Source organism: Talpa occidentalis, unplaced genomic scaffold (genome assembly GCF_014898055.3).
Source record: "Talpa occidentalis isolate TD23 unplaced genomic scaffold, MPIMG_talOcc4v2.1 talOcc4.15, whole genome shotgun sequence".
Taxonomy (NCBI): Eukaryota; Metazoa; Chordata; class Mammalia; order Eulipotyphla; family Talpidae; genus Talpa; species Talpa occidentalis.
Window position 1 is genome coordinate 29,771,281 of NW_023601543.1, and position 18,541 is coordinate 29,789,821.

An 18,541-nucleotide genomic window follows, 5' to 3' on the forward strand; every position below is an offset into this window, starting at 1 on the left:
GGTTGCTATAGTCCTCACGAGCTCTAAGCTCATTTGCCGAGAGTGGATGATTGACAGGCCTGATGTCCAATGAGTGATCAAGGCCTTTAGCTTCCTTTGAGGTGTTAGTGCCCTGGGTTACCCTTTAAACCCACCCAAGTCCTATTGTTTTAACTCTACCATTGCCGAGAAAACTGTCATGCCCTGCTATGGTGGTGCCCTAGGGTGTGGAAACTATAAATTGTTTCCTAGTTTCCACCTCAGGGCAGCTCATGCCATGTAGTTTAATCATTTTTTAAAAAATGTATAGTCAAATATCAACAATAGTAAAAAAAAAAAAAAACGTCAAACTTACTATAAGAGAAAGAGAATTGGGATTCATTGGTGTTATTAAAACTAGTAAAGAACATGCAAAGTTGAAATGGATCCAATCAGAGAGAAGGAAGGTGAAAGAAATAGGAACAACTGGAGTTTGAATAAACACTGCCAAGAACACATTGAACTCCAAATAATAATGAAAGAGGGAAATTTCTTAAAAGGTAATGATGACATTAAAAAGAGTAGGCGTCCTTGGATGATTTCTGAGTAAACAGGCTAAGACTTTCTGTTGCATTCATTTCCATTAAGCCAAGACCTCACGTGTAAATAATTCATAGTGAAACACTATTTCATTCTTATTCTTTTTTTTTAAATATTATTTCTTTCTTCTTCTAGTCATGTCAGAAGATTATGGTTTTTTTTAAGATTTATTTATTTTATACAAGAATTGGGGTACAGGCCAGAGATGTGGGGGATGAGAGAATTCACAAGAGACAGAGTGGGGAACAGAACAGGCAGATGGACCGAAGTACACTGCTGAGAGGAGCAGCGGGCAAGACAGGAGAGATCTGTCCCGCCATGTAGGTTTCTCCCTGGCCAGCCGGGAATCGAACTCGCGCTGCAGTGGCTGCGGATTGCCTCACAGGTTGCATCTTAACCCCTGCGCCACCAGGGAGGCCCTCATTCTTATTCTTAAAAGAATTTTTAACTCTGAAAATACTTTTTGTTTTTAAAAAAGCATAATAAGTAATGAGGAAGTATCACATTTCATAAAACCAGTACCGATAGATCCTTTTCATCACTCCACCCAAATGTTAACAATATTTTGAATTTTGCTCTGATACCTTCAAAGAAGAGAGCATGATGTTGTCATAAATCATTGCTTTAAATCTAAAATGAAATTTAGAAACCTTCTGATCCAATTCCTTCATAAAGACAACAAATTGAGTCATAATCCCAATCTAGGGTCTAAAATTGGTTTCATCAGTTACCCTCTGGTGCGACCTTGGTGTGTTCTTTATTTCTAGGCCTTAGTTTTATCATCTGTGAAGTTGGGACATGACACCCTGACTACCTCAAACTTACTCAAATCATCAAAAAAGGATAATGAACATTAAAACTACTTTTCAGCATTCCATATGTTGTACATTTATAAATTATATCAATAATATTTTTCTTTTATTCTTGAATTATTTCAAAGAAACCATCGATTAGTCTCCTGAGAATTCAGAATTAACCCTCTAGTTTGGTTTTGTTGGAATAATTTTTTTTTTTCAGATACAGGCATATGGGGTTTAAGAACTAATTCCCAAATGATTGTGTTTAAAATTATGAGTCTCACTTTTATTTTAAATAGCTCAGATAAGTCTTGAAGAGATTTCTGTACTTATGTCCATTGCATCATTCACAATAGTCAAGATATGGGAACAACCTAGGTATTAGGTGACTATCGATGAAGAGAAAATGTGATCTCTTGCTTCTTCCCTCCCTTCCATCCTCCCCCTTCATACATATACACAGACAGACACAATGATATGTTAATTCAGTTATCAAAAAAGGTAACCATGCCACTTGTGACAATATAGGCTGTAGGTTAAACGGTTTTCAGGCTTTTCTGCCCTCAGCCATTAGGATTGCCCTGCCTGATGGGGCACCTGCAGTTGTTACATTGTTGTAAGCTGTGTTGTTTATTTCTGAGGGCCATGACGGCAGTATTGAGATATCTGCCAGGAGGGGCAGAGGTAGGAGAGAGGCAGGAGAGAGAAGGGGAGAAAGAACACCAGAGTGAAGAAGTGCTGGGCTTGGGGGCTTGGGGGCTTGGGGGCTTGGAGGCCTACCGGCCTCCTGCCCTCCCAGTTCCCAGCACCCCTGCCTGCCATGTACCTGGTTGCTGCACTACCTGTAAAAGCTCAATAAAAGCCTGAGAAAGCCATGGAGGGCTCCAGGACTCTGCTTTACCCAGTCTGCTCAGATCATAAAGAACCAGCCCAGTGGCCATCCTGCCCCTACATGGGCAAACCCAAAATGTATCATACTAAGTGAAATAATCCAGGAAGAGAAACATAAGTACAGTATGTTATCACATTTATGTGAGAATATAAAAGTATCTAACTCATAGAAATAGTGAAATGATGGTTGTCGGGAAATGGTGGTTGGGGTGTAGGGACAAGGAGATATTGGTCAAAGGGTGTAAACTTTCAGTTTTAGGAGAAATAAGTTCTGAGGATGTAATGCACAGAATGGTGACTTTAGTTATTAATATTTACTTGTATACTTGTTATTTGTTAAGAAAGTTGATCTTAAGTGCTCTTACCACAAAATAAAATAGAACTACAATATATGAGGACATAGATTATGTTAATTTAAATGATTGTGCTGATGGTTTCACAATGTATACCAATATTGAATCATCATATTTTACACCTGAAATCTATGCAATTTCATATATCAACTATACCTCAGTAAAACAGGTGGGAAATATTGTCAGGGACTGAGAAAGAGGTATCGACGTCTCTGGAAATAAGAGGTTCAAAGTATTACTGGAGAAAAGGCAGAATGTGAAGTGAATCTATAACTAAGGAATCTTTACATGCAATATTGACTACAAAGTGTGTAACTGAAGGAGTCAAGAGGGGTCACAGTGGGTGGGCTTCTCTTAGGAAAAGAGGAGGGATGATTTAAGGTGGACTTCAAAAGACAGACAGCACTCCCCTCCATCAGTAGGATAGTTTTTACTTTGCCCCATGAAAATACCTTTATGCTTTCAGAGCATCCTTGACTCTTTTTCTCTGGAAAACAAGGGGTTTACAGTAGAGATTTGACCTTACACTACTGTTGGAACTGGTAACACAATCTTGGTTCAGCTGTTTCTTTGGCATCTGGTGTGATCCTCAACTCACGGGACATGTGGTCAGGAAGTAAGAAAGAGTATGAACTGGGGAAATGTAGGGAAAATAGAAACATGGGAAGAAGGTAGAACTTGTATCTTTCCTTTCTCTCAGTGGAACTCATGTCAGAGTTTGTCTGTCTTCAAGCTCAAAAATTTTCTGCCATGCATGACCTGCAGGGGAAGTGAAATTCTTTCCACAAAGTCCCTCTTGAACCTGATCCAGGAAATGAGAGAAGCTGGAAGAATATGATCTGGGTAGCTGGAGCTCTATGCCTGGCTCCTGCCATTGCCAGTGAGGGAAGCCAGGGAGATGCACAAACAGGAGTGTGGTCCACAACAGGGCGCCTGACCTACATCGGCCTTCCAAGAGTAAGACATGGCTAAGATTGTGGGTGAAAAAAATCTAGCCATCAATATTTTGGCTACAGACCTATTTAAAACTGAAGGACAAAAACAAACTAAAAATGATAGGATGGAATAAGATCATATAGGAACTGCTATTCTCCTATCTGATATGCTAGACTTTCAAATATAAAAGGTAAGCAAGAACAAGGTGGATACTATATAATGATCAAGGGAACAATTCACCAAGAAGATATAACTGTTATTAATATTTATGCTCCAAATATGGGAGCACCTAGTTATATAAGGCAACTATTAACAGACCTAAAACAGCATATCAACAAAAATAGTCATTGTTAGAGACTTCAACAAACCACTGATAGAAAGGGATAGATTATCCTGACAGAAAATTAACGAAGAAATAAAGGCCTTAAATGAAGTATTAGATCAGATGGATTTACTGGAAATTTAAATCTTTTATCTTAAAAGCAATGAATACAATTTCTTCTCTAGTGCACATAGAACATTTTCAAGAACAGATCATATACTAGGACATAAAACAAGTCTCAGAAAACATATGAAAATAGAAATTATATCAAGCATCTGCATAGGCCACAATGCTATAGAGCTAGAAATTAACAATAAAAGGAATCCTGGAACAAATCAAAATATATGGAGACTAAACAAAATGTCTCTGAACAAATTTGGGTCAATGAAGAAATCAAAGAACAGATAAAAAATATCCACCCGTTCTGCTCCCCACTCTGTCTCTGGTGAATCCTCTCAGTCCCACTTCCCCGGCCTACACCCCAGTTCTTGTATGCATAAATAACAGTAAATCTTAAAAATATATAGGTGGGGCCCTCCCTGGTGGCTCAGGAGGTTGAGCGCCACACTATGAAGCTGTTTGCAGTCTCTACAGCGTGGGTTTGATCCCAGCCAGCCGGCGAGAATCCCACATGGCATGGCAGACCTCTCCTGTCTTGCCCGCTGCTCCCCTCAGCAGTGTGTTTCGTCGGTCTGCCTGTTCTGTACCCCGCTCTGTCTCTGGTGAATCCTCTCAACCTCCCGAGCATCTGGCTTATACCCCAGCACTTGTATAAATAAAAAATAAATCTTTAAAAATATGTATAGATGATCTTGAGACACGTTAAGTTGGAGGTTTGCTATAGGGTGAATGAACCGGGTATAATATTTTCAGGTTCTATCACAGTTGATAGTCATTAAAAGGTATATGTCCTGCATGGTAACTTAAACAATTGTATTCTCATTTTTCACTGTGTCTTATGAATTTGGTTCACATGAATCAAATAGTTTTAGATTCTTGCCAAGTCTGATGGGTTCTGAGGTCATGTCTAGGCGGAATCAGAAAGAGAATCTGCCTGCTTGCTGAAAGAAGGCTGTGAATCTGAACCAAGAATGCAAAGAGAGTAAAGGCTTGTATGTCATTTATAGGTCATTGTAGTTTCTAAACTCTTAATTGATAAAGATTATATGTGAATCCTTAGCTGATCCACCATGTTTCAGCCATCCCAGAAGTTTCAATTAAATCATACAGCCTTAGTCTCCATCATTTCTTAACTTTACTGATAGCTATAATAATGAGTCCTTTTTTTATGTGATTATAGATGTGGCACCGAGTTATATATCTTACAATAATGCACACTAGAATGAAATCCTACATTAGGAAGCAAACTGCATAAAAGACATTCACTGCTCTAATCTTATGGCTTGGCTCAAAATAGTACTTGGTGCCCAAGTGCTTATTGTATTTGTGGAGTGAATGAATGAATGAATGAATGAAAAGATCACTGAATCTAGAAATGAATTAACCTTGGTTTAATTCCTGCCTCTACCATGCACTAGCTTTGTGACTTGAACAAGGAAACTATTTAATCTCTCTGAGTCTCAGTTTTGTTTGAAAATGTTCACACATCTACCCAGCAGGGTTGTGGTGAGGATGAAATGAGGTGACATGTAGAAAATGGCTTGGTACAAGGCTTCCAGCATAAATAAATGCTCAGTAAAAAAATTTAAAAAAAATTAAAAATTTTCTTTTCTTTATTCATCACAATTAAACCAATGTGCAAATGAATTAGTTCAAGCGTAACTTCTGGACATAGTAAGGATGATTAAATTTAAGTGGGGATTCAAGACAAGCATAGAACTTTTAGAACCTGGAGAGTTATAAAATGTGGTGCCCCATAGTGAAAGTGTAAGTCTCTTCCAATTTCACTAAAATGACTCCGAAGGGGCTGGAGTCTTTAGAATTATTGTACATATTTGTATGTCTTTAGCTGATATTTTCTATCTCTTACCACATGAAGTCAAAGATTGATGGGTGAAGTGAAAGCTTCTGATGGCACTAGAAAGCTTAAGAAAAAGAAATCCATACTTAAAACCCTAAATTCCTAACTCACTTTCTCAGGGATTATTGCTGAAGCCAGGAAACATGCAAATAGAATTTCTCATCTAATGCACCTGGAAAGCTAAATGCGTCACATCCTATAGTCTGTACTTGATCCTGTGAAATAACAAATTATAGAATTCATTGATTTCCATGCATTGACAGGTCATGTTTGTCAAAGTTAGCCACTGAAAGAAAAACAGTAAGAACTCAATAATAGGAACATTGAGAGCATTAAAAGAACTTAAGCCCAATAGTGCCACTGAGCCTCCCTTGCTGACAGAAACAGTTCCTCTCTTTAATAAGGCTCTTACATTTTTTGTTTAAATACCCAATAATTTCCTTGGTTGTGAAACTTAAATTGCAAAAAGAATTCAGTTTTCTGGGCCTCCTTAGTGGCCTAGGGGTTAAGTTTCAGCACTTCCTTCTACGGCCTGAGTTAGATCCCAAGCTAGGGAGCTAACCCACATATGGTGCAGCAGACCTCTCCTGTCCCACCCACTGCGCCCCTCAGCAGTGTATTTCAGTAAATCCTCCAGTTCTGCTCCTCACTCTGTCTCTGGTGAATCCTCTTACCAACCCCCCCCCCGCCCCCGCCCCCGGCACCTCTGGCCTACACCCAGTTCTTCTATATAAAAAAAAAAATTCAGTTTTCTAATGCCATCATCCCACACTCATTAATATTTGCAGAACTCTAACTAGAGTAAGAGCCCGTCATTACTCCCAAACTGGGGTAAAGGATCAAATATGAAGTAAAAATAAGAAAAAGAAACTTGGAGCTGTGAAACTGTAAACTGTGGACTTTTTAAAACACCATTTTGAGGAATTTGTGGGAGAATGGATTATGATAGTATTCATTCAAAGAGGGAGATACATAATTTTAGAACTGGTTGAGTTATTATTGATAATATGGATACACTACCTAGATATTTTCTTTTCAATGTGTTAGCTTCAGCAGATTTATAAAAAACTGAAATTACTGTATTAAATTGAAGTTTTAAAAAAATGCTACACATTAATAGTTGACGAATTTTATCTTAGAGGGAATGGATTTCCAGTAAGCAGAACTGAGCAGCAGCATGGGGACTAGAAGAGACCAAGTACAGGACTCATGGAGACTTGGAGTGGGGGAAGACAATCAAAATAACAGATGAAAGGGAAGAGAATTAACAGTTCAGAAGTCACATGTGCCAACATTACAAAGAACTTTCAGGGCCTTCCTGGTGGCGCAGGTGGTTGAGTGCAGCACTGTGAAGCTGCCCGCAGCCTCTGCAGTGCAGGTTCGATTCCCGACTGGCTAAGGAGATAACCACATGGCATTGCAGACCTCTCCTGTCTTACCCGCTGCTGCCCTCAGCAGTGTATTTCAGTCAGTCTGCCTGTTCTGTTCCCCGCTCTGTCTCTGGTGAATCCTCTCACCCTCCCGCACAGCTGGCCTGTACCCCGGTTTTTGTATAAGTAAATAAATCTTAAAAAAAAAAAAAAACATACAGAACAAAGAACTTCTAGATCTAGACACCACCTCTATATTTCACTTCATAGTCTCAATGACCACGTGATGAGGAGATTGTCACTGTTCCACTATAAAGGTGAGGGAAACGAGGTTAGGGATATTAAGTAAATTCCCCAAATTACAAATTACAGTTATTATCAATCCATAGCAAAGACATGATAGCCATACAGGACCGCAGAGCACAAGACAGGAGGAGGCACGAGGAGGGCTGCCCTTCTCATCTGTTAGTGACAGACACTGACGTTTCTACCCGCTAGCAAACTCAACTGAATGAGATGCTGAAAAAAACTAGTCGTGTGTAGTCTGACTGCCACCAGAGGGCACAGACTCGGAAAATTTCTTCACAGATTGTTTTTTCTACAGTGACCAGCAGCAGGAGACTGCAGCCTGTGGGATACCAGGAGTGAGCAGGCACTGGTGTCAGCGTCAGGAGATCAGAGTTCCCACCGCCTCACTGTGGGGCAGGTGCACCAGCAACCTCCCTATGTGCGGTGTGCCCTGTCCTGCTCAGTTTGGTCAGTGAGTGTCAGGGAGTTAGATAGATCCCTTGGGTTCCAGAGACTGCCTATATTTAGCCATCATATCTGAAACCCCAGTCCTGAGTCGGGCGCTTTCCTCATAGTAGGACCTCTGTGTTTGAGAAGAAACAATGTCATAGCACTTCACCCTCCATCTAGTCAGGGAGTAGTCAAAATCCTCCAGCAGATTTCTAGTGCCCTCAAGGTAAAGACTGCATTGTTTAACTTCGTTTCCAAATGCCGCCATAGGCTTGGGCTAAGCTTGTCTCAAATTAGTGCCTGTTTCCCCAACCCCACCCCTCATTAACATATGTACATGCTTAATGTATCCTGAAGCAGTGTCTGGAATTGAGCACTTCCCATCATGCCCTGTGCATGGTAAATGCTCAATAAGCAGGGCTTGTTGTTACTACTATTGCTACTGCTACTACTGCTGCTACCATTACTACTACTATTGCGACCACTACTATTACCACCCCCACCCACCACAGTGGAGCTGGAAACAGGCAGATGCAAAGTTAAACTCGGGTCTCCTGATTGAGTCCAGTGTTCTTTGCTCCCAGTGCTTCTTTGCAGCACACAGTTTAGTACACAGTCAATACTGGAGAGTGAAATCTTTGGTTCCACTCTCTTGGGCTCTTTCTGCATCCTCTTTTGGAGTGGACCAGGAGATGGCACAGCGAACCCAAACCGAGGATTTTAGTAATCAGAAGACTGGACTGGCTGGGTTCCCTCTGAGCAGACTAAGATGTGTGCCGCAGCAAAAGTGTAGAGTTGGAAGTTTCCTTTGACATCATCTCCTCCACGCCAATGCATAAACAATTCCTACAGCATCTGTTAGGGTAGCTTACCTGACCTCTGCCTGCATGCATTTTTCCCTTAGAAAGCTGCCAGTCCCAGCTTTTTATCCTGCTAGGGAGAACATCTTCCCATCTCCCCATCTTTATGCTGTTGCTTTTAGCATTTGTGCATCTAGTCCTCATCTTCCCCGTGGAAAAGATACATTTCCTAGCATGAGCCTGGTCCCTGCAAGCTCTGACATCCTCTCTCTATGTTGTTACAGGTGAGGGATCCAGCAGTCAAAGCAATTATTCAAAGCTCCTTCTTTATCGTATTTTCACTTTGTTTTTTTTGGCCTTGTTTTGTGCATCAGCTTTGAAAATATCATCCTGGGGTTTATGCCAGGGTTGATAAGTAACTAAGAGTGCTCTACTTTTGCAATACAGGGCACATTATAAAGAAGGAAAGGTTAGCTTTCTGAGAGATGCAAGTGGCTTCTTGGGCATGTGCTGTAAGTACTTTTTTTTTTTCCTCTTTAGGAACTTTGAATATTTCCGCCAGTAAGTGAGAATCCCAAATAACCACGAGTTCCAAATTCCTAGCTCTAGAGGTCAAGGCCTAAGTGTGGCCATCAAATAATTGACCTACTATCTTTGATGACTTTTTCCAGAAAAACTGACAATGTGGAGATTAGATAGAAGGATAGTTGCAGGGGAGTTTGAACGGAAGAGATTTGAGGCACTGTGATCATCTATTTGCTGATGCAGTAGTTCTGGCCATGAACTGAGGCAGTAGAAGTAGAAAGAAGAGATAGAAGTTTTGGGGGGTATTGAAGAGGTAGTACTTCTATGGTATCATGACTTATTAGATATCGTGAATGAGAATGAACAAAGCATGGGAATCTAAGCAGATAGTGATGTGGAATGAAGATTCTTGAGAGCAGGTGTGCACCTTTGGAAATACTGAGATGTCCAAATTGAGACTAAGGTATGTGTGCATCCACCATGGTGGATATGTCTAGAAAGCAGTTAGACAAATGGCTAGGAGCTCAGAGGAGCAATGTGGACTAAAGGATGAAGTTTGGAAGTAGCAGATGAGTTCCTGGGTGTGGTTGAGATGGCTGAGGAAGAGAGTGGAAGGATGAGGAAGGATTCCTGTCCTAACTCCATGGATCTCTTCTTGGTCATCACTCATGACCCTGGTCATTTGGATTCCACAGTTGACCCTCTTACTCCACTGCCTTGTATTTTTCCAGACTCAGAATCTTACATCATCTTACATCTTTTTTTTTTTCCTGACTTCTCTAATAATTAAAAATAGTATGCATTAGTTTAAGTAAAAGTGTTCCGACTTCTTACAATTTAGAAGTGACTCTTAAGATGATACTGATGGGGACTGAAATCTGAAATGCAAGAAGTTATACGCTTAACTTCCAGTTGTTCAGAACTACGCCTGTGGCTTCCTTGCATGCACAAATGCATGAATTTCCAACTCATGACTTTGTATACAGCTCCATAAACCACTACACTTCCATTCCAACTAAACGTATCTTGTGATAATTATTCTCCTTTTGTCTTTTTATTCAAAGGGTTTTTTCTTATCTCTTATAGATCTTAAGAAAATTGTCAAAATAAAAATAAAATCCACAATTTTAATTCACCAAAATAATGTAAACAGAAGTAATGTTAGTTTTACCTAAGAATCTACCTCTCCTCAAAAGGCTTCAAATGGATCAAATGAAAAGTAACTAAATTCCATAAATTTAATTTGCTCACAGCATGTCACTATTGTATCTGAATGAGGGTCTATCCCCACATTCCGTGGCCCTGGCAAGCCACCTCTCCTACTCCCTGCCCCTATAAGACGTGGTCTCATTTTTTTTTCAGGGGAGAGAGACATCTCCCAACTCATGATGAGTACACCACTAAATTTTTTTTATTGTTTTCGCTAATCATGATGGATGATTATTATGCACATCTGGCTCTGTTTTCATACAGCTAAGCTTCCCCAATGGTTCTCTTACCTCATCTCTTATAGATTACCTTCCTTCCAAAATGCCACTGTTCCTCTATCTGGTTTTCTTGGTACATGGGCTTCAGTGTGCACCACTTAAGAGCTCTGAAGGCAAAGTAACCACCTGTCATTCCCCCCAACAAAATGCCACTCTCTATAAGATGTCATCCATCAATGCTGACTTTGCATTCAACCTGTACCGGAGGTTCACTGTGGAGACCCCAGGTCGGAATATCTTCTTTTCCCCTGTGAGCATTTCTGCAGCTTTGGCCATGCTCTCCCTTGGGGCCTACTCCAGCACCCAAACTCAAATCCTGGAAAGCTTGGGGTTCAACCTCACAGATACCCCAACAGCAGAGATCCAACAGGGCTTCCAGCACCTGATCTGTTCACTGAATTTTCCAAAGAAGGAGCTGGAATTACAGATGGGAAATGCCCTCTTCATTGGGAAGCAGCTGAAACCACTGGCAAAGTTCTTGGATGATGTCAAGAGCCTCTTTGAGACTGAAGTCTTTTCTATCGACTTCTCCAATGTTTCTGTAGCCCAGCAGGAGATCAATAGTCATGTGGAGAAGCAAACCAAAGGGGACGTCGTGGGCCTCATCCAAGACCTCAAACCGAACACAATCATGATCCTGGTGAACTATATTCACTTTAAAGGTAAGGCTCTAAGATTTTTGTTTCTAAAACTGGTGCTTGTAATGAGGATCATGTGACTCTTTTTAGAAGGTGCTGTACTCAAGTGGTTTCTCCCGATTCCATAGCATATGTCAGTCATGGATGGTGGAGGAGTGAACCACTTTTTGACCAAAATCCACTCATTTGTAGACAGATAATATAGCACAACAGATCTTTTGTCTCATTTCACCCGCTGTTGGATGTGCTTATACATTTTTACAGAAGAGGAAACTGGCTCTGATGGGTTTAATGTAAATATAATGGTTTTGAACACAGGCCATGGAGTCTAACAGCCTTGGGTATGACTCTTGGCCCTGCCACTGACCTGATGGGAGGCAATTTAAGGTCAATTTTCTTCCTGACCCTAGTTACTCATTTTAAAACTTGTAGACAGTAGACACCTACCTCTGTGGTGGTCTTGAGGACTAGAGGAGATGACTGGTAGAAAGCTCACACTGTCACACTTGCAATATACTGATTTAAACAAATAATATTTTTCTCTCTGCATTTTAAGCCCAGTGGGCAAATCCTTTTGATCCATCCAAAACAGAAGAAGGTTCCAGCTTTTTAGTGGACAAGACCACCATGGTTCATGTGCCCATGATGCATCAGATGGAACAATACTATCACTTGGTGGATACAGAGTTGAATTGCACAGTGTTGCAAATGGACTACAGCAAGAATGCTCTGGCACTCTTTGTCCTTCCCAAAGAGGGCCAGATGGAGTGGGTTGAAGGGGCCATGTCATCTAAGATATTGAAGAAATGGAACCGCTTACTGCAGAAGGGGTAAATATCTTAGATAATGTGAGAAGTGGAAGGTGGGAATAATGGTGAAGTGAGACTGCGTTCAAAAGAAACATAGAGGCAAGAGAGTCACCCTCTGTCACTAATCTACTATGTGATTAGCAATGGTGTAGGCCAAGAACATAATCTGTGCCAGTCCTTCTCCAGGCATTTCATAAACTTCATTTCCTCTAAGAATATCAACAAACCTGTAAAGGAGAGAGTATTATAGCATTTTTTGAGGATGTCAGGGCTAGAAAGACAAAATGAGTCTTTCAAAGTCAACCAGCTAGTAAATTGATGCCTTCCCAGAGGCCAACTAAAGCTTGGATGATGGGTAAGGTTAAGATGTTAAGAGGTTTTGTGGGCAGCCATAATGAGCTGGGACTACAAGATAGAAAACCATAAAATTCCCCAGATGCTACTCACTGACATTCATGCCACTAGCTCCACAATCTTGGCCAACATGCCAGAGATGTTTCCTTGTGATTATAAGTGAGTCACATCTCCCTACTTTCAGTGCTGCAGCCTAATATTGGCTGAAACAGAGCTCATTCTTTTCCAGGATAACTTCTAAAGTTTTGGTACCCTGTGTTGACCTGCAGAGCAATGGTTATCAACACCTAGGGAAGGAGCAGAGTCTGATATAATATCATGGAGACAGAGGGAGGGAATAATGAAATTGGTGTGCTGATAACCATGGGTTTCCTCCCACTCTCCCCACAGGTGGATTGATGTATTTGTTCCAAAGTTCTCCATCTCTGCCACATACGAGCTTGGCACCATCCTACTGAAGATGGGTATCCAGGATGCCTTTGCTGACAATGCTGATTTTCCTGGATTCACAGAAGACAATGGCCTTAAACTTTCCAATGTAAGTTGGTATATTAGACTCCTGGAATGTAGGAGCTGGAAGGGCCATTGAGAGTCAGGTAATTCAATTCTTTCATTTCAACAATGAGGATTCTGAAGGCTAGAGAGGCAGCATGACTCCTCCTATGCTAAATTCACTCCACAGTATTCTCATTGCCACCAAACAAGTCACTGGAACAGTTACTTTCACCTCTGATCTTTTGGCCTAAAATGATTCTGAAAGAAGGACTTAGTAATCAGAATTGAGTCTCATGAAACATGGTCTTGGAAGAGGTGGAGGGGGTAGGGAAGAAGGCATAAGAAGAGACTTCTAGAGACAGAAGGCCATGCAGAAAGAGGTGGTTTACTGATAAGGAGGTCTAAAACCACCAGAGATTGATTAACTACATTTAGCCAAGAAGCCTTCATACTCAAGCATTTTTTACACAGACAGCAAAAGGGTACTAGGCTTCATTTTCCTTTCCTGCTTCCAAATCACTCCAAAGACTTTTCCTGTTTCTTAGGGAACCAACAGTGTTTGTTCTCCCTCCACAGGCTGCCCACAAATCTGCGCTGCATGTTGGTGAAAAGGGCACCGAAGCTGTAGCTGTCCCTGAAGTTAGATTCCTGGATCAGCCTGAGATAACTCTCCTTCACCCTATCATCCAGTTTGATAGGTCTTTTCTGTTATTGATTTTGGAAAAAAGCACCAGGAGCATTCTCTTTCTAGGGAAAGTTGTGGATCCAACAGAAGTGTAGTTGGGAAAGATGTTGGCTAATTGCATGTGCTTATTGCAATGGGAAATAAATAAATAGCATAGCCTGATGGGATCGATGTGGGCTTGGATGTGCTTTCTTTTGTGCAGGGTAGAGATTGGACCCTGACTGAACTGCATTGGGTGTGAAAGAAGCCACTCCTGTAACCAAATATTCGGATAGTCAATAAACGAGTCATTACCCAAAGCACAGGAAAGATCTATGTCTGTGCATTTTTCTTTTTCATTCCCTTCGCCCACCCTCCACCCCCACCTCCACAGTGAGCTCCAAGCAATTTGACTGGGCTGGTCAATGCCCGCTCCTCAGACCTGAGGAGAACAGTTGTAATGAAGGTCAGGGCCCCATATCCAAGTGTATTAATAATAAGTCTGCTGAATTTAAAATACTGCAAATACAGTAGCTTGAATGTGAACTTCTCAAACTTCTTCCTCCAACCCCATCACAATGGCTCTCTGTGTTATTTTTAGAACTGTAAATAACAGCTAAAAATGTGCTTTTGCTATAAGGTTGAGTCACAAATTCAGAGCTACTGCCAGGGATGTGGCTTTGTGACCTAACAAGCAAAGGACAATAGACAAGAGAGACTGAGATGAACTTCCCTGTACAAGCCCATGTCTCCACCAAAAAAGTTTCCTTATTGCTAATTTATAATTTGGAAGAGAAGGAAAGTTATTCATTCACACGTGTCTTAGTCCCTTCTTTTCTTCATTCCAATTAGTCTCTATTCCAAATGTTGTACTCCTGTCCCACTTGTTCACATATTAATCTCTTAGTTAAAAAGTCTTTTTGTTTCCATTCTCACTGAAATTTGGTATCTTCCTATCCCAAGATCTTTCAACAACCTTCCCTTGTCTGTGCTTGCCATCCCACTCTAGCTACCAAACTAGATTTCATCTCAATACATATTCAAAACCCCAGCATTAGAATTCAGCACACATAAACATCACAATGAGTGTTGATGATGTAATGTCTGAAATTCTAACTCTGTGGTGAAACTATTCAGTGACAGGAAAATAATAAAATACACATAAGTGCTTTTGCAGATATTATGCTTCAGATTGAAATAAATAAGTCTATTTAGAAAAGTATGTGGTCCACAAAAGTATTTTCTTATTAGAAATAATAATTTGCATGGAGGTTTGCTAACTCTTGGTATAGTTCACACTTTAGTTTTTGGATAATAAATTGGAAGCCCAGAGAGGGAAAGTAATTTGTGGCACAGGAAATTCATTGCTGTCAGAGTTTGGTAAAACTAGAGTAATGTTACAGTCTCGGCTTTGCTACTTTAACTCCTTCGTGAACTTAGACAAGGTATTTAAACCCAATACCTCATTCACTCCCGAAAATGGGAACACTAATAATATCATGTTATCAGATTTTGTGATTATTCCTTGCTGCAAAATTTGTAATGTGCTCATCACAGAGCCAGACATCGATAAGAAACCTGTCATTATTAGTTGTCTCACTCTTGTTGGCCAGCATCAGGAAGTGAAAACAGCATTGAAGCTGGGGCGTCCTCATTTTCAGACTTCTGTTCCCTAGCTCAGGGCCTACCTCATGTGGCTTCTTCTCAGTGCCTGTGGCAGAGAAAGTGTGAATTCTCAGGTATCCCTTCTTATGACAACACTAATCCCATCAGATTAAGAGCCTACTCCTATGACCTCATTTAAACTGAACTACTTCCTTACTCCAAATATAGACACACTGAGGTTTTGGGCTTTAACATTAGAATTGGAGGGATGGTTACACAAATATTTAAATCTTTAACATTAGCCTTATTCCAAGAAAAAGAGAAATTGGTAGCACTACTGGAGATGCTACAGGTTATATTCTCCAGGATGTACACTATAAAATAGTTTATCGTACAGGATGTTTATTAAAGAGTATTTTTTGGATTGATGTCTATTAAAAGGGAAGGAAGGGAAGCAGAATTGGGCAGAGGCAGAAGTCAAGGTGAAATGGAGACCCAAGTATCAACAGCCTTGGTTTACTGCACAAGGGATTAAGGAATTGAAATGTTTAGTTGCTCTGCACTGAGCTAAAATGGCTGAGCCTTCATGTACCCACTGCAGTCATCGGATATGGGCCAGAAAGCTCTGCAACTGAGGATGTCCTTCAAGGGGCCAAAAGCTGAAAATTGTCTATTGACAAGACCCCTATCATTTGATACAGTTCTTTCTTGAGGAAGTATTTGTAGGGTGCAACTCCATGTCAAACACAACCCACTTCTTATGCTGATGAAATCTATTTGTTCATATAATTCCAGGAAGCAGATCCTCCAATGGTCTTCCACTGTCCATTCTACATTCCCCCTGCACTTGGTCCCTGTAGCTCATCTGGTGATAAGAGTAGGACCCTCCAGCTTCCATATCTTGAGTCACTGATTACTATGTTTGCCTCTGGTTAAGGTTACTGCACATGTTCATCTTTCATCTATTCCCAATTCTGTAAAAACATCTCTTTCTCATGATGATAAGGATCAAATGCTCTTGCATAGATGGTGTAATAAATATTCTGACTCCATTTTTTGATACTGACTTCTGGCATCTGTTAAGCTTCACTTCACCTTTGAAGTTATCTTGGACACCTTGGTTTTGACCCAGTAAAACTATTTTGGACTTCTGGCTTCCAGAACTGTAGAACTGTAAGAAAATTAATTTCTGTTGTTTTAAATTACTGAGTTTGTGGTCATTTGTTATAGAGGCCATAGGATGTTTACACAGTTCTCAAAGTATGTTGAAATGCTACCATTGCGATTTGTAATGCCCCTAGGTGCTTTAGATGTCAGTGGACTCTTCTTCCATAAAATATATGTTAAACTGTCTTGGTATAAAGATAAATATAATCCAGGCTTAATTCACTACTCTATGTTCATTATTATGCCCATTTTGTTTTCTGTTTTAAAAAACAAAATATTTTTATGCATCCTTAAGTGTATCGTGAACCAAGACTCTGTGACTGTTGAGCTAATGGGTTAGTCAGTTGCTACACGATTGACCGTGGACATTGTGGAGCTAATGTGCTTTCTTCACTTTCTCTTCGTTGGAAGAGGTCTCTCAGATCTCAGCAGCTTTCAATTAAAAAAATCTGTTTTCTCTGAGTCATCATGTGGAATAGGCTACCTTTTGCCAAGGAATACCCGTATTGTACTGTTATAAGAGTGAAGAATAAACTTTTATGGTTTTAAAGTCACAGAAATGTTGGTGTGTATTTTTAAGAGCAGCTGGTGTTAAAAAACAATAAAGAATACAGAGATTGGTACTTTGAAGTGGAATTCACTCATACTGAAAACCTACAACCATGTGATTTTGGCTTGATGGTCAAGTTGGATGCAGTGAGGAAGTTGGAACTGGAGATCTGGCAACCCAAATGCACACATTAGAGGAATTTATCATCTATCATCCATATCCACTCGGAAATCAGATCAAAGACCTACTAAGCCTGAAGATCTAGGAGAAACTGAATAATTGCATGTTGATAGTGTGTATTGGTTACTATTTGCTGTATTTAGCAAATATCTAGAAAAAAAAAAAACAAAACTCAAAAAACCGAAAACAAACCTAGATCATTGCAAGAAATAATAGATACTGGTTATCTATTATTCAAAAAGTAATAGACACTGGGTGGTTTAAACAACAGAAATTAATTTTCTCACAGTTCTGGAGGCTAGAATTCCCAGGTCAAGGTGCAGCAGGTTGGGGTTCTGGTGAGTTCTCTCTTCTTACTCTGTTCTGACATGACCTTACTTCACTGTGTGTGTACAAGTCCCTCCCTCCCTTTCTTCTCCTTTATATTCTCTTTCTTTTCTTCCATAAATCCTATTAGATTAGGACTGCACCCCTTATGACCTCATGTCACCTTAATTACCTTAAACACCCTATTTTTTAATACAGTGTCATTGGATGTTAGGGATTTAACAAACAAATTTTGGAGGGGACACATTCAGTCCATATAATTCCCCACCTAGATCCCTCCAATACATGTTCTTTTGCTTGTAATGTATATTCATTCCATTCCAATGGCCCTTGAAATCTTAATGCATTCCAGCATCAACTCAAGAGTCTAAATTCATCTAAATACATTTTAAATCAGAAATAGATGAGACCCAGGGTATGCTTTATCCTGAGGTAAAATTCCTCTCTAACTGTGAATATGGAACTCATCTGTCCTTGAAGGACAGATAGGTTATTTGCTTCTAAATCCAATGACAGGACAGACATAGAATAGACATTTCCCTCCCCAAAGGGAGAAATTAGAAGGAAGAAAGGGGTGAGGGGTCCCACACAAAACCAAAACCCAACAAGGCAAATTCCAATAGATTTTAAGCTTCAAAGTTTTTTCTCTTTGGTTCAGTACTCTGCTCTCCAGACCCACTGTGGCTGTAGCTAGGGGTCCTGCCTCTGCAGGTGAGTTAGCCTAGGCTCCCACCCAAAAGGGTCCTGGTGATCCTGCCCCAAATGCTTTGGGCACAGGCCATGTGGCCTGTGAATTGAGTTGTGGCACTGATGATCTCTGAATCATGTTGGGGTCAATTTTTCCCTCTTCCTGAAGAATGATACAAGTTTGAAGCCATATAGCTCTACTGTCCCATTCTGTCAAATCCAAGAAGTCTAACAACCTTCCTTCGCTTTGTCACATTTCCATCTCCTTCAGTTAAAAGTGGCAGTGTTTCTGCTACTATAATTCCAT

General features: G+C 40.4%; 1 protein-coding gene across 1 annotated transcript; it reads left to right on the forward strand.

The window, feature by feature from the left end:
• Positions 1 to 10,791: 10,791 nt before the first annotated feature.
• SERPINA7 (serpin family A member 7) lies at positions 10,792 to 13,900 on the forward strand. Its single transcript, XM_037512943.2, has 4 exons — positions 10,792 to 11,420; positions 11,953 to 12,226; positions 12,950 to 13,097; positions 13,631 to 13,900. Exons 1-4 carry the CDS (start codon positions 10,802 to 10,804, stop codon positions 13,832 to 13,834), a joined length of 1,245 nt encoding a protein of 414 aa, XP_037368840.2. The 5' UTR covers positions 10,792 to 10,801; the 3' UTR covers positions 13,835 to 13,900.
• Positions 13,901 to 18,541: the final 4,641 nt, after the last annotated feature.

What these genes read in the sequence shown, in the direction of transcription:
- SERPINA7 (XM_037512943.2), top strand. Translation starts at nt 10,802, where the DNA reads ATGCCACTGTTCCTCTATCTGGTTTTCTTGGTACATGGGCTTCAGTGT. An exon ending in GAACTATATTCACTTTAAAG is followed by an intron (nt 11,421 to 11,952) that starts GTAAGGCTCTAA and finishes CTGCATTTTAAG; the next exon opens with CCCAGTGGGCAAATCCTTTT. An exon ending in AACCGCTTACTGCAGAAGGG is followed by an intron (nt 12,227 to 12,949) that starts GTAAATATCTTA and finishes CTCTCCCCACAG; the next exon opens with GTGGATTGATGTATTTGTTC.